At 33.6% G+C, this 16,526-nt stretch overlaps 4 protein-coding genes across 5 annotated transcripts; 2 read left to right on the plus strand and 2 right to left on the minus strand.

Annotated features, from left to right (window-relative positions):
* Positions 1 to 549: 549 nt before the first annotated feature.
* Positions 550 to 2,218, plus strand: LOC134243276 (uncharacterized; the record flags this gene model as incomplete). The annotated part of the gene is made up of 4 exons (XM_062725511.1): positions 550 to 725; positions 1,118 to 1,260; positions 1,725 to 1,943; positions 2,096 to 2,218. Coding segments are annotated over 3 exons (442 nt in total), but the record flags the coding sequence as incomplete, so codon positions are not given.
* Positions 2,219 to 3,173: 955 nt separating this feature from the next.
* LOC134243284 (uncharacterized) lies at positions 3,174 to 7,091 on the plus strand. 2 transcript variants are annotated; one of them, XM_062725525.1, is made up of 6 exons: positions 3,174 to 3,331; positions 4,176 to 4,344; positions 4,620 to 4,695; positions 5,645 to 5,734; positions 6,089 to 6,146; positions 6,840 to 7,091. In XM_062725525.1, exons 1-6 carry the CDS (start codon positions 3,174 to 3,176, stop codon positions 6,865 to 6,867), a joined length of 579 nt encoding a protein of 192 aa, XP_062581509.1. In that variant the 3' UTR covers positions 6,868 to 7,091. The 2 variants fall into 2 exon arrangements, with proteins under 2 accessions (XP_062581509.1, XP_062581502.1); XM_062725518.1 differs by having other exon boundaries at positions 6,089 to 6,142.
* Positions 7,092 to 7,825: 734 nt separating this feature from the next.
* On the minus strand, positions 7,826 to 11,456 carry LOC134243300 (putative nuclease HARBI1). Its single transcript, XM_062725538.1, has 4 exons — positions 11,240 to 11,456; positions 9,446 to 9,783; positions 8,280 to 8,537; positions 7,826 to 8,047 (listed from the first exon to the last, which is right to left on the minus strand). Exons 1-4 carry the CDS (start codon positions 11,444 to 11,446, stop codon positions 7,831 to 7,833), a joined length of 1,020 nt encoding a protein of 339 aa, XP_062581522.1. The 5' UTR covers positions 11,447 to 11,456; the 3' UTR covers positions 7,826 to 7,830.
* A 1,497-nt stretch (positions 11,457 to 12,953) lies between these two features.
* LOC134243304 (uncharacterized) lies at positions 12,954 to 14,529 on the minus strand. Its single transcript, XM_062725553.1, has 3 exons — positions 14,466 to 14,529; positions 13,181 to 14,206; positions 12,954 to 12,970 (listed from the first exon to the last, which is right to left on the minus strand). Exons 1-3 carry the CDS (start codon positions 14,527 to 14,529, stop codon positions 12,954 to 12,956), a joined length of 1,107 nt encoding a protein of 368 aa, XP_062581537.1.
* Between the last annotated feature and the right edge of the window lie 1,997 nt (positions 14,530 to 16,526).

Genomic DNA, 16,526 nt, shown 5'->3' on the forward strand with positions numbered 1-16,526 from the left:
TGCTTTGATATTATTAAAATTTTAGGTAGTGTAGACAAGATAATATGGTCGATACGCACATGAACACGCGTGCAATGCCTATTTTTTTAAATATATTTTGTATTTTTTTTTGGAAGACCTTGATTAAGTCTAAATTCCATAAAGTATTTCTTATTTAATAGAGATAACAGGGAATATGGCACCAAAAGGGAGTTGGGGAGCGTTTGGGGAACATCTGTAACGGTCCCCGTTACAATTAGCACTAGTTTAACGTATTTTCGAATACTTTTTGATTAAATGCCTTGATATTAAGTACATTAAATAAATCAATAGTGTAGATACAATGATATTGTCATTCCGCATATGCATGCAAATGTGCGCACGTACAATGCAAAAATTTGCTATATACTTGGTATACTTTAGGAAAAACGTTGTTTAAGTTTAAGATGCCTAGAGTTTAGTTTATTTTATGAAGCTAAGAGGGAATGAGGCACCAAAATGAAGTTGGGGGAGCGTTTGGAGAACAACTGTAACGGTTCCCGTTACAATTAGCACTAGTTACTGTATTAGATTAAGAGCCTACATCAGAAATGACAACTTCACGCCAGCGTCCATCAAACTACCTGAGCCTTCTGTGGTGGACTGGCCCACATCAGGATTTAAGCAGCTTCAAAAGGACCACCATCTTATCCTTCCTAAAATATCCAAGGAGCAGATAGAGGCCTACTTCATTTACAGAATGGCTGGTATAATGGATTAGCTTGCATAAATATAGAATCTCTCATGGTTTATGGTTGGATATGGTTGGATATTAATTTTATTCAACTAGATAACATTTTCTTTTCTTAAGCCTTGAAAAAGGGATAAAAAAAATCACACATCAAATTTTGATAAAAAATCACACATCTTACCACAAATCAATGGGAAATTCTTTATATAGTATGTTAGAATAAAAGAGTAAAACATGACATAATCTTTGTAAATACAATTTCATTTTTTTTAAATAAGAAAAAATTAAATGATATGGATTTTTTCTCTCAATTAAATGAAAGTAAACGATACAGTGATACAATAGAGTTCCTGGAATTCAGAAATATCATTCAACTTAAAATACATGTACTTCGTTACTTTCATTCAGATGACAGACAAGCACGGAATGATTTAAAGTCTATAACAAAAGGACAACTGATGTATGAAAGTGACAGAGTACTGGCATGCTCCATACTTATTCATGATAACATATACCTAAGTGGCATTGTAGGAGCAGCAATGAAGAAAAAGGTTATATATTTTTTAATCAAGTACGACTGAAATTATTTCAACATGACAAAGTGAGCATTAGTGCTCTTCATGTTATTTATTTCAATTTCATAATGATTCAGTTTTAGTTGTTAACACCTCATTTAATTGAATGAATATAAATCATATAACCTGGATTGCCTACGTCAAAAACGTATTAGTCCAATTGATGTTTCACTTAAAATACAGCAATTTTGAACATGTTGAAGGAACAATCATTTTATTTTCTAAATTTAATAACTGGAAAATTAAATTACAAGGAATGAACTAAACAACTACCTAAGTTATACTGGTTTGCATATAACCTGAGTTTGAAGAGTTTATGTTTTTTTAATAAACTGCTTTGTAGTTTGTAAATCAAAGTGTAAACTGCCCCAACACAGGTTATACCAGTATAACTTTAGTAGCTATTAAATTCATTCCTTACATAATATTTATTGCTACAGGTATCCTACATATACAAGATAAAACTAGACAAAAAGTCTGGAGATCCTGTAAACACACACTGTGAGTGTCCAGCAGGGAAGGGGCCTCATGGAACTGCAAACACATTGCTGCAGTCCTCCTGATGATATAAGAGTTTACAGAATCAGGAGAACTCAGACTAGGGAAGTCGTGCACTGATACTTTAATGATGTTTACAAAACCAAAATCCTCCTATGATGGTAATTTATTATTCCTTTAAATAATTCAGTAAATTCTGGATATTGTAACTTGTAAGTTTCTTTGATACTGTATAATTTAACCCATCAGTTTTAAAACATTTTTGTTCATTTCACAGTAGTGCAATTTGTTTATTTTTTTGTGTGCTTTCAAGGATCTCCAGTCAAAGCTGAAAACCTTCCAACAAAGAGAAAGTTAGCTGCAGACTTCCTCAGTGACCCAAGGCCAGAGAAAAGAAGAAACTGTCCTGGATACAACGACTATGTAAAATCTATAGTTACCAATTATTGCAGCCAGTCCTCAAATGATATCTCATTCCGATACATGTATGGGAAGGCAAATATTCAGGTATATTTATTTGAATGAAATAAGAAATTAATTACATTCTGGTGAAGTTGTATTTTTTAACAGTGTACAAGTAATTAATATGACAAAAAAAAATTTTCAAGGCTGCTGTCAAAGACCACGACTATTGCCAATTGCCTTTTACTGAGCACTGGGTTGATAATTCCATTAAGGTGCATGTGATAGATTTTGTTAAAATGAATCTAACTCTTATGATTTTTAGTTGTTTATCAATTAATGCTAATTTTACACATATATAGTTACAGAATCTGATGTAGTAAGGATTGAAGAGTCCACAAGACAACAGAGTGCAAGCCAGATTTGGTTTATCGAGAGGAAGTGGCGCCTTACGGCATCAAAGTTTGGGGAAATATGCAAGGCCACTTCTCGTCGAAATACCAAGAAGCTGTGTGCTGCATTATTGTCTGATGTTCAAATCAACAGTGAAGCTTTGCGGTATGGAAAAAATTAAGAGGCAAAAGCTTTGAAAGTATTCAACAGCAAATTTAATGTAAATGCTAAGAAATATGGGTTTTTTGTTTGTTTAGACAAGCCTTTTTTAGGTGCTTCTCCTGTACCGAGTTTTACTAAAGGTCGTAAATTTTGCCGTAGACGTAGACGTAAACGTAGACTTTACGACTGAATTTACGTGTGCGTAGATAGCGTTTTACTAAAGGTCGTATCTGCGCCTGTAACGTAGCACTACACGTAAAGATTCTCGTAACTTACGACAGGAACTCTTCAGAAGGAAAGGCAAATAAACTATCCTAGTAACGAAAGCTGCGCATGCGTATTAGCTACTTTCAATATATTGCGAGTCGTCTGCAAATCATTTTGGTGATATTTGTATAAAAAGAAACAACCAAAACAAAGTAACGTTAGGCCTAATGGATAAAATTAAAATAAGAAAACCTAACTGGAGTGAGATTGAGCTGGAGGTGCTAATAGAGGCTTACTGTAGAAATTTTAAGGTTATTCGGGGCAAATTCTCGCCTGCTATAACATCGGATACAAAGAAAAGGGCTTGGGAAGAGATAACAGAAAGGTTAGTTTTTATTTTTATTTATTCATTCAGGCCCGGGACTCCAATCCAATATTTATTTTTTACATTTATCTGATTCCGTACGTTAAATTTGCAACCATAAAGAAATAAATCTATAGGCCTAAACGTCATGATGAAGTTCTTAAATTGCTTGAAAAATATTCAAAGGACACTTTTGTGATTTAAGAATTAGATATGTCTATATCTATCATAGGCGTCGGAACCGGGGGGGGGGGGGGGGGGGGGAAGGGGGGGTGGCCCCCCCCCCCCCTTTTTTTCCAAATATATACTTAGCATTGACTTAGCCCCCCACTTTTTTCCAAATGTATACTTGTATAGAACATTGCTTCGTAGGTTTAGACGCCAATGTCTATTATGTATGCATTAGACCTAATACTTATAACCACGTAAAAATGTATTCATTAACTGAGCAAGTCGTCTCCGGAGAATGTAACTTATACGCGAATCGGTGTTCTAAATCTTATCAATATTAATATAGATACATGTTATGGATGTAAGCGAATAAGATATTTATCAATTTATATAAAGATATCTCTAAGATTTTATAGTATTATATTTTTTCTCAATACGAGTTAATGTACTGTGATTTTCCGCCACAATTTGGCCTATAGATCCGCATATTCGTTTCAAATACAAAGCGAAAGTAGAAAAAAAATAATGACGATACTCGATAGACGGTAGTGAATCGAAGATGAACTCATGAAGATAATTCCATGTGTACATGTATGATATCTTTTGTACCCATTTAGCAGTGTTTATTATATTATCATAATAATGATGAGCAATAGTAAAATGTTTTTACATATATTTTTATAATAAAAAACAGAGTGAATGCTGTAGCAGTATCATGCAACAGATCACTAGATGAAACAAAAAAGAAAATACAGGATAGTTTGTCCAGTGTGAAAAAGAAGGAGGCTTTCCGGAAGAGAGAAGCATCAAAAACAGGTGGTGGACCCTGTACAGAAATAATTTTTAAGCCATGGGAGGTGTCTGTGAGTATTTGGTAGTGGGTTAAAAGTTACAAAAACATTTTAAAGTTAAAGTAAAGTGAGTAAATAAAAATTATATTTAATCATACATACACAAGGTGATAAAGCGATTGAGAGGTTCTGAGAAAGTATATTGGAATTCTTTTTTCTAGTGATGTTTTTTTTTATTATATCAAAAAAGTAATATTGTAGTCACTTCATTATTGTCATGATTATTTATATGTTTTGTATGCAAACAAATTAAAGCTTACATATTTATATGTACTTTGAATCTTTAGCTTCTTGGTACTATTCCAACAGAGATGATACATGGATTAGAAGGGGCAGTGGATACTAAATCAGATGCAGATCAAGGTAATCCCACATAACGTACTTTAGTATACACACATGTACAAATGGAAATCACTGTAGGATTTGATATTTTAGGATTTTAAAGGTAAGGCCACACCAATTTAATTTTTTGTTTGTTTCATTTGATAAAGAAAGTACGAGCGGGCTAGCGGTTAAATAATAATATTATTACTTTTTTGTAGGCAAGATTTTTAGGTGGGGCATGAAAAAATTTGAGCGGACAATTGTATTTTTTCTGATTTGCAGAGTAAGTAGATTAAAAGTACGATAAATAGAGCGGGAATATACAAAAAACAGCACAGAATTCCCATGGTGCGGGGATTTTAAATGAATATTATTTGTATAATTTTGTTTAATACAAGCATGCGGGTCCGATAAACATTTTTTTTTATTGGTGTGGCCTAATGACTGAATCTTAGCTGCAGAACTGTAGCTCTCAATCTGCTTGAGAAAATTTGGACACATAAAGTAGAGAGCTACAGATCCAAGGCAAGCGTTATAAAAACCTTCCATTTTATACGCTGATGATTATTTGTCGCTACTGTAGGCATTTATTTCGTGTAGTTTAATCTTTCTCTGACTATTAGATTGGTATCCTATAATTAATCATATATTTAACTATTACCCTTGATACTTTATATACTTTTTAGCGGTCTTAAACATATGCAAGCAAAATATCCGAAGTGAGCAACTAAGCTTCAGCGATAATCGAAGGATTTTACAATGCTTGGATCTGTAGCTCTATGCTTAATCTGTCCAAATTTTCTCAAGCAGAGAAATACACTTCTGCAGCTACATGAATCTCAGACATTTACTTTTCATAAATTAAATGCATATACAAAGAACTTTATATGTATGATAAAATTGCTTTATGATTGGAAATCTAGCTGTAAAATTTTGTAAGCATGATACATGTACTGATTTATACTCTTTTTTTATATCTGATGAACAGGTCAAACAAAGGGGAAATTGGATTTGAATTGTGATTTGAATTGTCCAGGAGCAACTGGAGATTGCAGTGCAACATCTAACAATGTTTCAGGTCAAAGGAATATATATTAATACATTTTGTTTATGGTAATCTGGTTTAGTCATTGAGTTAATTTTATAATCAAAATTCACATTTTTTGAGCCCCCTTCATGAAATTCCCCTTTCCGTCTATCATTATGATGGTCTGTTATTCCTTCATTGCTGTAGCTTACCTCAAACTTTTTAAGCAAATTAAATGTGGAGTGTAAATATATTTCAACTAGTATACTTTGGAAAATATTCATCATTTAAGAAAAAAATTAAAATTTAATTGGAATTATTCTTACATATGAAAGACATTTTCTTTTATTTTATTTACATACACTGTATGTGCTATCTAATATCATCAAGATTTTTAAATTTTAGAATGTGTGGTTGACATACATGTAACTTCTGAAGAGCCCTCAATTCCATGTACTGGTATGTATGCATCTATACTTGATATCTGACACTTTTCATTCATTATTCATAGCTCACCTGAGCAGAAAGCTCAAGTGAGCTTTTCTGATCACATTTTGTCGCTGCCAAAATCATCGAATATTTGTTGACGTTACCAAATCGAATAAGTCTAGAGTTGTTCCAAATCTGACCTCTGACGTGACCCTCTATGGGATGTTGTTAGATGTTAGTGTAGCAAGTATGCAAGCCGATCTAACATCTAATTTTAATTAGATTGGGGCCATAGTGGCCGGTCAAAGTTTTACATACAAACATATAGGGAATTTTTTTTCAATTCGTCTTTTTAAGAATAGCAAATGCATGAAGGATCTTATTTATATGGAAACATCCTCAGGTAACGTAGATTCAGTGTTGTTCAAATCATGACCCATTAATCTTTGACCTTCATGTTTGACCTAATTTTCAAAATTTTTCACCTTGATGATTAATTTTGGTGGTTTTAGCACCACCCCTCTGGCCCCAGGAGGGACGAAAACAGATAGCAATAGGTCACCAAACTTTACTCAGGTGTCCTAAAAATTTTAGCTTTAAATTTAAATGATGGAAATGCTTTTAAGCAATGTATTCTTTTGTCATTAGTGTTACTTGGATGTTTTCTTTTAAGATAAAAAATTTACCAAATGTCTTTTACATCTGTTTTCATAAATTTACATTTCAGCTTTGCCATCACAAACGTGCAAGAGTAAAAAGAGTCTGGAACCAGTAGGAAAAATGAGGACTGGAGAATATGGTAACAGTTAAAAGAATTTCCATCATTAATAAAAACAAGACATCAAAATTCAACCTTGTGAAATTTCTATCTAGTTAAGTTCATGACAAATGGTTTCTGAAGAAAAATTCAAGGTAGATTTAAAACATGCATGTGTAGAGAATGATATTCAAATGGTCAACTTTTAATAACCTCCAAGGAAATGACATTGTAAGCTAAGGAATTTGCAGTCTCGAGAAGTCTCAATTTATTGAGTTTCAACCGGTAAACTTTTTTCGTACTGACATCAATCTAATGGATTTATTGAAACGTTTTTCCACCAGCTGAACTTTTTTTCAACATGCCCTTTTTTGCAGGTAATGAGATGAAAGAACTTGTTGAATTGAAAAAGAGAAGGTTGGATGTTGAGGAAAGGAAGGCTTAGGCACTGGAGAGAATTGTAACAATATTATAGGGATGGCAGAATTTAGACTCTGGACTGTCAGTTCCTCCAGTTATTGAATTTTAGCTTAAAATGAACTTCATTTGATTACACTCTGTATATTTTGTCTGAATAGATAAATACTTCTCTGTAAAAAAATGCTTAAAAATTTAATATATGGTTACACTGTATTTCTCTTCTAGGGTAACAGATAGTAATATATAAAATTATAAGATTATAGATAGTATTCATATATTATTTATTGTTACTACAATTTATTAAAAAATAAATTACGAAATCAAAATACAACCTTACAGGTTCTTCATTATTTCAGCTTGTCCTCCTATCTACAAAATAAAAATATATTTAATTAAATATTGCGTATGAAATGAAAGTTACTGAAATTGAAAAAAAGTCTATGGCAAATGAATTTTCCTCTAATAGGTATGAATTTAAACTAATTACAGTTTTCGCAAATACCTATGACATCATAGGAGGGTGAAATTACCTTAAATTTGCTTAAAATCTTGATGCAATGTGTTGTCTCAGGTCTCTGGCTGACCGCGGAGGTGCTCCTCCATGAACATACATGTGTTGTTGTAAAACAACACGACCACCTTGTTGGAGGGGGATTCTCTCTTCAATTGCCTTGTTGTGGAGCCGGCAACATGTCTCGATGATAATTGCACATTTGGTTGGTTTGAAAGGCAAACATCCTCCACTTTTGTGAAGACATCTGCAAAATTTGCATGATTTGATTAATCAAATCCTCAGTGTCCTAATTATGAAGGCTGATTTATGATATCAGTATGTTTTACATGTATATACATGTATTGTTCAATGTTCATAATGTTCAGTAGATGATGACCATGAGCACTCATGTAAACTTATGATACCTGTACAACTTTTTTGTTACAAATCATACTTAATAGAAAATAATTATGATGTTTTGAAATCATATCACATGCCTGAATCTGGATTTGAGCACGCCAAATGCCCTCTCTACAACATTTCTGGTCTGGCAGTGAGCACGATTATATCTTTCCTCCGTTGGAGTTGAAGGGTTATTGAAGGGTGTCATAAGAAAATCTTTCAACGGATAACCAGAGTCACCCAGCAGCCAACCACCCTCTGGCAAATTAGCCATGATGTCCGGAATGGTGGAGTTTGACATGATGTATGCATCATGCGCACTGCCTGGGAATCGGCAATTGATGTTGAGAAATCTAAAATAAAAGTATAATCATTATGACATTGTGTGATCGTAAAGAAAATTCAGCAAGAAGAGAAACAAAATGTTCTCCATTTTAAAGGTACTTAGACACAGATTTGAAGTTAATATTTTCTCATTTTTTCTGTATAATATCACGAATTATATATTTTGATAGCATTTCACACAAAAATTGATTAAAAATCTTATTTCGATTAAAAGTTATTAAAACTTTAAATTTTTTGGCGGGTTTGATTGACACATCTTTGCACTTTCACAAATTTTAACTTTATTCTTAATCCTTAGGAAAAGTGGTAATTTTGATGTGTTTTAATGAGAAATATTAAAACTTTTATCAATAAAAATATTTTTTTCAGAGTAGAAATGTTAGAAAGCAAAACACCTTCACAAGTATCGTCATTCCGAACTAAGAGATGCGTGCAGAGTTTAGCAAATCGAGCACACTCGTGTTATGTACACAGTTTTTGTAAACAGGGCTCGAGTTCTGTTATTGTTTATATTTAGAATTCACCGGGTGCGTTCAATCGTCACAGTCTGCTTACCACAACTGCACGGACTGACAATATATTGTGGGTTTCTTTTGCTTTCGAACGTGTCTACTCTGAATTTTCTGGATTAAAGTATTAATATTTTACATTTATACAAAACGAGATTGCCACTTTTCCTAAGGATTAAGAATAAAATTAAATTTGTGAGAGTGCAACGATATGTCAATCAAACCCGCCGAAAAATTTGAAATTTCAATATCTTTTAAACGAAATAAGATTTTTATTAAAATATATAAGTCGTAATGTTATAAAGAAAATAATAACTTCAAATCTGTGTCCAAGTACCTTTAAAGTATGTTATAACTTTTGTAAGTGGACTGCATTGTACAAATTTGCAAAAAATATTTGAGCAGACCTCATCTCTGCGTCAACAACCCCTTGGATATTAAGGGCATGAAAGTTTTTTCTCGATACATATATGTGTTCATCCTCGGTACTCATCCCTTTGATGGGGATAAGGGTCCCGTCAATGGCCTCTACCACGTTGGGGAAACGGGCGATGTTGTGGAATTCGTCTTTTATTTTCCTTAAAGAGTGCACTGAAGATGGGAATTTAATGTTCTGCAAGTGCTCACAAAGGGCTTGGCACACCCTTGGTAAACATACTGAAACGGACGATTTGGAAACTCCGTGAACATCTCCAACTTCCGAAAAGAAATCAGCTTTTGCAATGTAACGCAACGTACATAGGACCTGAAAAGGAACAATGAGAATATTTTTTTTTTAAATTACAGGTCACACTTTTCATCATATACGAAGTTAAAAGCTTCTGTTTTTTGGAGGATAGTTAGAACTCGGTTTATGTAACTTTTAAATTATGTTTTCATTCTTATGTAAATTATGAAATTGTGTTGATAAAATAAAGTTATATAACCATATTAAATTAAAAAAACTATTTAAAGCGTCTGTGTTAATTGAATTTTCAATTTTGTTGAATTAATTATTTTCCCGCTAAAACTCTATTACGAGCTCGAGTTTGGCGCAGAAGACTGGTGCACTGAAAAAAAAAACTAGTAAATTTACTGGTCATACAACCACTGCCTTTTAAGTAGTTTTACTAGGTATTTACTAGGTATTGAGTATTGACTATTTTAAATACGAACTAAGGAGAAATAATTTAGATATTTCAATTCAAGATTGGTTATATATTACCCGGTATTTGGGGAACACGAACACATGTACATGTATAACTAATGTATTGTGTTTTGATTTTTTGCAGGACTGTATGTACATGTAGGCATGAATTACATGTTTATCCTTTTATTTAATATGATATACAATTATAAATATCATATGGACGATGAATACTACATATACCTGTCATTGGCGTTGGAAGCAAATTAAAAGGAGGGGGGGGGGCTAAGTGTAAGAAAAAAAAATTAGCCCTAAAAAAACCATGAAAAAAGGAAATGTCCTTTGCCCGAACACGGAATTATCTTTTGTGTCGTGTGTGTGAGGGTGTGTGGGGGGGGGGGGGTATATTACTTTAAGATAATATTCACAGTCGAGGTTTACATGTGAAATAGAAAAAAAATATGTACATTCGAGAGCCCCCCCCCAAAAAAAAACAAAAAAAAAACAAAAAACCAAGTAATATGATCTTAACTTCAATGTAGTTTAATTTTTGTGCTAGGGTTGTGAGCTTCCACTTTACCCTCCATCCGACCCCTATCAAAATGTTTGCCGTTTTCGTACATTTCGACTCCGTCAAAAAATAATAATTCAAAATACTGGAACCACTTAGTTTAGGTTGTCTGAGCATTTAACAAAATTAATGTAACCGAAAATTAAAAAAACAAACACCACATAGTACTTAACAAGATATGTGTACGTCACTACATGTATGTGTTGTGTATGAATAAATGCTCTTTCTAAAAGAATTTTGTTTACCCCCCAAAACACACAACAAACAAACAGGAGTTTTATTTATACCTTAATTTTTAACACCATAAAGAACTGTTTTCTTTCTTCATGATTTCCTTTAAGTACATACTGTAGGGTAACAAAATTAAGATATTTACAAGTATAATTTTATTATCTGTCTACTTTTACCGGATTCTTATTTTCCTGACCTAACGGTTTATCGTTTAGAAACTCCCGTTGCCATAGGATGTGACACGGATACTTTCAGTTTCAATGTTTATATTACCTGCAGCTGAGTGGGGATGGCATGTGATCTTTCTGTATATGGCCGAAGTTGCTCATCTACCCCATCGATCAAATCGAAAATTATCCTTCGAGGGAAACGGTACCTAGAAATGAGCTCCGAGTCGTCGAAAGAATCCAATGGCTGGCTTCTATCTCGGAAAACACGCTGTTTGCGCAAAGAACGCTGCATAAATAATATAGTCGCCATTTTTATTTAGAAGTTGAAAACGCTAAGTGATTTCTTACGGCTGCTATGGAGCAGACGTAGATTTTCACGTAAATCTACGTCAAATCGTAAGATACGATCTTTAGTAAAACGCAAAATCGACGTAAGTTACGTCTACGTCTACGTTTACGCCTACGTTTTAACTTACGACCTTTAGTAAAACTGGCTACTGATGCTATTGTTGATGGAAGTAGTATTGTTGAAATTAATACTGTCCATAATAATAATTGTCCATTTAATGGCAGAAATGATGTTGTGAAACCAGGGAAAAATTTCAAATTTTTGAAATATGATGATGAGGGTAAAATTGTTTTGAAGACTTCAAGCAAATATTATGACCAGATACAAGGCCAGCTTTATGTAACTAAAAGGTCTCTGTGCTACTTTGTTGTATATACCTTAAGCGATTTGTTTGTACAGAAAATCTTGTTTGACGATGAATACTGTAACAATTGTCTCCTTCCTAAGCTAGAAACTTTTTACAAAACGTTTTTCAGAAGCTATGTTGCATCACTGTTTTAAAAGGAAATGTTATTTGTATTGCATTGCACAGAACTATCTTTCAGGAGTCCATTTGCCATTCAAAGTGGTCAATGGTCAAGATACTTATAAAAATAATTAAGAAATAAGGTATCATTTTTTGAGTGTTATTGGGATGTAAAACGGGTTGGGCTTTATGGAAGATTTGATCATGTGCCAGCCCGATTTACATCCCAATAACACTCAAAAAATGATACCTTATTACTTATATTTACATTTGTGACTTATTCATACTTTAAACTTGCCTGATTGTGACTTTTAACGTGTGAAATGCATTATTTTTCAAACCCAACGGCATGTTTGTAATCCACTGACCGCGCGTCGACCCTTTATGACGTCACAGAGAAATTACGTCGAACGTTTATCCATAGGAACATCTATGACCTCTTGACCCCGTACCTGTATTTATACAGTTATAAAAACGCTTGCTTTCAGTAGTGTTATATAAAGGAAAACATTTGCAAATGTAAATATTAAGTGTAACAAACAGTGTTAATACATGTTTATTGCATTTGGAAATATTTATTTTATCAATGGGTACATGTCATAAATTTTTACATAAACAAACATATATTTTATTACATCTTGTCTAAAAACAAAAACAAAAATTATTTGTACTGATATTCCACCACAGCTCTCAAATACTGAACAGTTACAGTTTGCTAAATATGGATTTTCAATATTGCCTTGAAGAGCATGTTTCTTTAAAAAATAGTGCATCCTAGTCATTATTGTATGTTGTACAGTATATACATGTAATTTTCAACTGTACTACAGTATTTAAAAAATATATACTTTTGCATGGATTTTACATGTTTTTTTTTAACAATCAATGGAATTAGAACCCTCCAGTTTGTAATGTTTAGGGCTTCCACAAGAACATGAATGATCTTTATACATGTATTGAATACTGCAAAAACTTGAATGATAAAAGGTATTAATCTCAACACTATCTCTGTGGTGAAACTGAATTTTATCCATAAATTATCAGTACATATTAGCAACAGTTTTTTTTTAAATAAAAAGTAACATTGAATATCATCTTATGCATTCTTTGGAACAATATTTCTCCTGAAGTTTGATATGGCAAAACAAATATAAATATGATACGAGACCCTAACTGAAGTTTACTTTTCGAAATCCCATGCTTCAATATTTTGAAACGCTTCGACAAACCGATGACTCTCTCAATGTGGATTCTTTTAGACGTCACTCGTCGATCATGAACCACTTCGTCTGGGTCTAATTGCGATTTTCCCTTTAACAGCGTAGGGGTATTAATATGAACATCTTGATTAGCAAATAAATCCTGAACCATAATGCCTCTATCAGCCATTATGGAATCACCCTTTTCAAACAGCTTTAATGTAGGCTCCAGAAGACAAGATTTTTCAATTATCTGTCTGTCAGAAGCAGAGCCACCATAAGAATCAGAAATGAAGGTTATGGCACCCTTTGGACTGCAGCCAATCATGGTCTTGAGTGTGTTTTTGTGCTTATAATTTGACCAAGTCACACTCTGACAGTTTACATGGGACGGCCTTTCAATAGGTATCTCAGTGGCATCTAGTATAACTCTGGTGTTAGGGAATTTTGATTTAAAGTCTTGGGGCATGTGTTCATGGATGACAACTGGAGATGGCCAAAAGTTAATCTCTTTTAATTGAAAATACATGAAATTTATCCATGTAATAATTATTCTGGATACCGTGTACGCTGACACATTAAAAAGCATTGACAATTCAACATCTTCTTTGTCTTGTCTAAGTTTGATAAGAGTCATAAACAACTGGTCTTTTGGATGAAGTAATGAACACTGGTATGTGAGCTCATATGCCCTGGGTCCAAGGCAGTGAAAAAACATCATAAAGTGGTTGTAATCTTGAAACCCAGTGTAGTAGTTAATGATTTTATCATTATTCATGACACTTTCAACAGACAGTTTTCCGAATGTTGGAATTTCACATTGTATGCCTTGGTGTTGCAGTGCAGGCTCTTCAGTTGGACATTCATCACAGTCAACAAGTTCTGATTCAGTACTAACCTCTACTTCTTCCTGACAGCCAATCTCCTGGAATGGAATTAAATTTTCTGGGTGTGTTTGCCTCTTCTTAAATCGTTTTTCTCTTGATGACTCTTCATTACTTGCGTTAAATGTAAAAATTGAAGGAACCGCATCTTCCTTTAGTCGTGATCTGTCACCTTATCAAAAAGAAATAGAATGAAATTAATTTATAAGATGAGGAAAATCGTTTGAAATTTTGATTGTAATTTCATTGAATATTTATAAAGTATTGAACTGGATGTTGATATTTATAACCACAAGCTAAAATAAAATTAGGAAATCATATCAAAAGTTTCTTAAATTAAAATGAATTATTATTGAGTATCGTATTTATTATAAAAACAATTATCATGCTTATGCTTAGGTTGCCGAAATATATATTTGAATAATTTTTACTATAGGCCCCATACAATGGAATTAAAATTCTCCCAAATAATTTCATCCGCTTCATCTCCATCATCCTTGCTTGCATGTCTGTTTTAACAGGACGTATACCTGGGACATTGAAAACAAACCACAAAGCAACACGAACAGGAATTCATTTCATTAGTTAAAAAAAAACAATCATAGAAAAAATAAATGAAAATTCAACAAAAAACAATCTATGAACGTGTAATTAATACCGTGACTAACCTAATAGCGTCGTCTTGAAGTCACTGGGGAGGAAGTGGGCGTGACACACAACGTCAAATTTGCCAGGTGTCCATAGACGCTTTCTCTGGTCCGTTCGTCTAATAGCAACTCGCCATTTCAATTTCAGTGTATTATCAGACGGAAAGCGATGCCCGCCTGTATTTTTACACCCAGGAACGCAACAATATTGCGGCATCCCTTGTTGTAATGAAATCTAACGTTACCTATACAGTCAGTAAGTTAGCGTCATACGAAAACATTCAAGCGTCTTCAAAACAAAGTGTCCCGCATACCACTTATAAAACAGTAGCGCCACCTTTCGACCTAAAATGCCCGGGTGGAACCTATAAACATTCATCGGTTTTGATTTCCATGAACGGTGTAGCAGTGGTTACTAAAAATAAAAATGTTGTGAAGTACTTTCAAAATGCTTCTTGGGTGAAACACAATAAAGGGAACAGTAAGGTTGCGCTTAGGGGTAAAAAATTAATGTCTTTATTTTGCCCCAAAAATATTTTTTCTAAAAAGTAGAGTATCTCAAGGATCTGAAACATAAACGGTTTTTGAAATTTACATTATAACTTTGTTTTTTACAAGTTGATAATAACCTCATTTTCATAGGTTACGGACACTACAAGTTGTGTTTTCTTTGAAATAAATATTGAAAACTGTTTATAAACTTTAATTTTTTCAACTGCTCACAAACAAACAACTATAAAAATACAAAATATGGACAAAAGTTGGACTAAAAAAGGTGGCATTATACTTTAAAATGAAAACAGTTCTTACTTCTTACATTTTTGTTTAAAATGGTAGTATTTCAATATATGTGAACTCTTTAAAACCAATAAGCGAGTTCGGGATCCCAGGCGCGATGAGAATTCTGGGTAGGGTCAAAAGGTCAAGCGGGATAAAATGGATGGCGTTAGCGAGATTTCGTATGATGATTTCTTACGATGGAGGGTTCCGGAGCTAAAAGAATATCTCCGCGATCGAGGCCTCAAGACAACAGGCAGGAAAGTGGAGCTGGTAGCACTTGCCTTCGGTGCAAGCCAGATGAAGATCGAAACGAAAAAGGATTCTGTGGAGGAAAAAATGAAAAACAAACAAGACTACTTAGATTTGTTAAAGGTAAACGACCACAATATACCGGACCCTCTATGCTTGAAGACGGGGTGGGTGTCGGAGCAGAATGGCATATCGCAGTGGCCTCCCACTATGTACTTCGATATCGCCGAATATTTGACAACTACAGCACCTTCCACTTTCGGTGATCTGAGAAAGCGTCTTCTAAATGATTACAAGGAAGGAAAGGCGTATAGTTACTTCGATTCAAAGTTTCTGAAAGAACTTAAATACCATCCAATTAGCAAAGAATCACCATATTGCATTTTGTCTGCATACTGCACCCCGTCTCAGAAAATTAATTCGACATTCCACACAGCTTGGGTGTGCTTGGACAAAAAGACGGGGTACATATGCAGAGCTTATTGTACCTGTTTTGCTGGGTAAGTAAATGGTATATAATGCATACAATGACTTATTTGTACATGCATGAATACTTAAGGGTTGATGTACAAATAGCACTCCATTCCTTAAAAGTACTAATAGTTAGTAGATCTATAATAGGGCGCACCGTCCCTGATGTAGTACATGCATGATCCTTGCTTATATTTAAATAATAGGGATTACATGCACAATCACAGACACTTTAATATAAAAAATATACCCCTACTAATAATAAATATTAGGTAAGGGTATATTTTTTTATTTAAGTAATTAAGAAAAAGAAGTAACGTCAGGTGCCTGTGCTTACATTGTAGA

This window comes from Saccostrea cucullata, unplaced genomic scaffold (assembly GCF_032062105.1).
Source record: "Saccostrea cucullata isolate Sc308-1 unplaced genomic scaffold, CSIRO_AGI_Scuc_v1 ctg14011, whole genome shotgun sequence".
Lineage (NCBI taxonomy): Eukaryota > Metazoa > Mollusca > Bivalvia > Ostreida > Ostreidae > Saccostrea > Saccostrea cuccullata.

Coding starts and splice junctions, on each gene's coding strand:
- LOC134243284 (XM_062725518.1), top strand. CDS start 3,174: ATGGATAAAATTAAAATAAGAAAACCTAACTGGAGTGAGATTGAGCTG. Junction 5,735..6,088: donor AACATCTAACAATGTTTCAG/GTCAAAGGAATA, acceptor TTTAAATTTTAG/AATGTGTGGTTGACATACAT. Junction 6,143..6,839: donor GCCCTCAATTCCATGTACTG/GTATGTATGCAT, acceptor TTTACATTTCAG/CTTTGCCATCACAAACGTGC.
- LOC134243300 (XM_062725538.1), bottom strand. CDS start 11,446: ATGGCGACTATATTATTTATGCAGCGTTCTTTGCGCAAACAGCGTGTT. Junction 9,784..11,239: donor CCATCCCCACTCAGCTGCAG/GTAATATAAACA, acceptor GTTCCTTTTCAG/GTCCTATGTACGTTGCGTTA. Junction 8,538..9,445: donor GTTGTTGACGCAGAGATGAG/GTCTGCTCAAAT, acceptor CTTTTATTTTAG/ATTTCTCAACATCAATTGCC.
- LOC134243304 (XM_062725553.1), bottom strand. CDS start 14,529: ATGATGGAGATGAAGCGGATGAAATTATTTGGGAGAATTTTAATTCCA. Junction 14,207..14,465: donor TCCATTGTATGGGGCCTATA/GTAAAAATTATT, acceptor CTTTTTGATAAG/GTGACAGATCACGACTAAAG.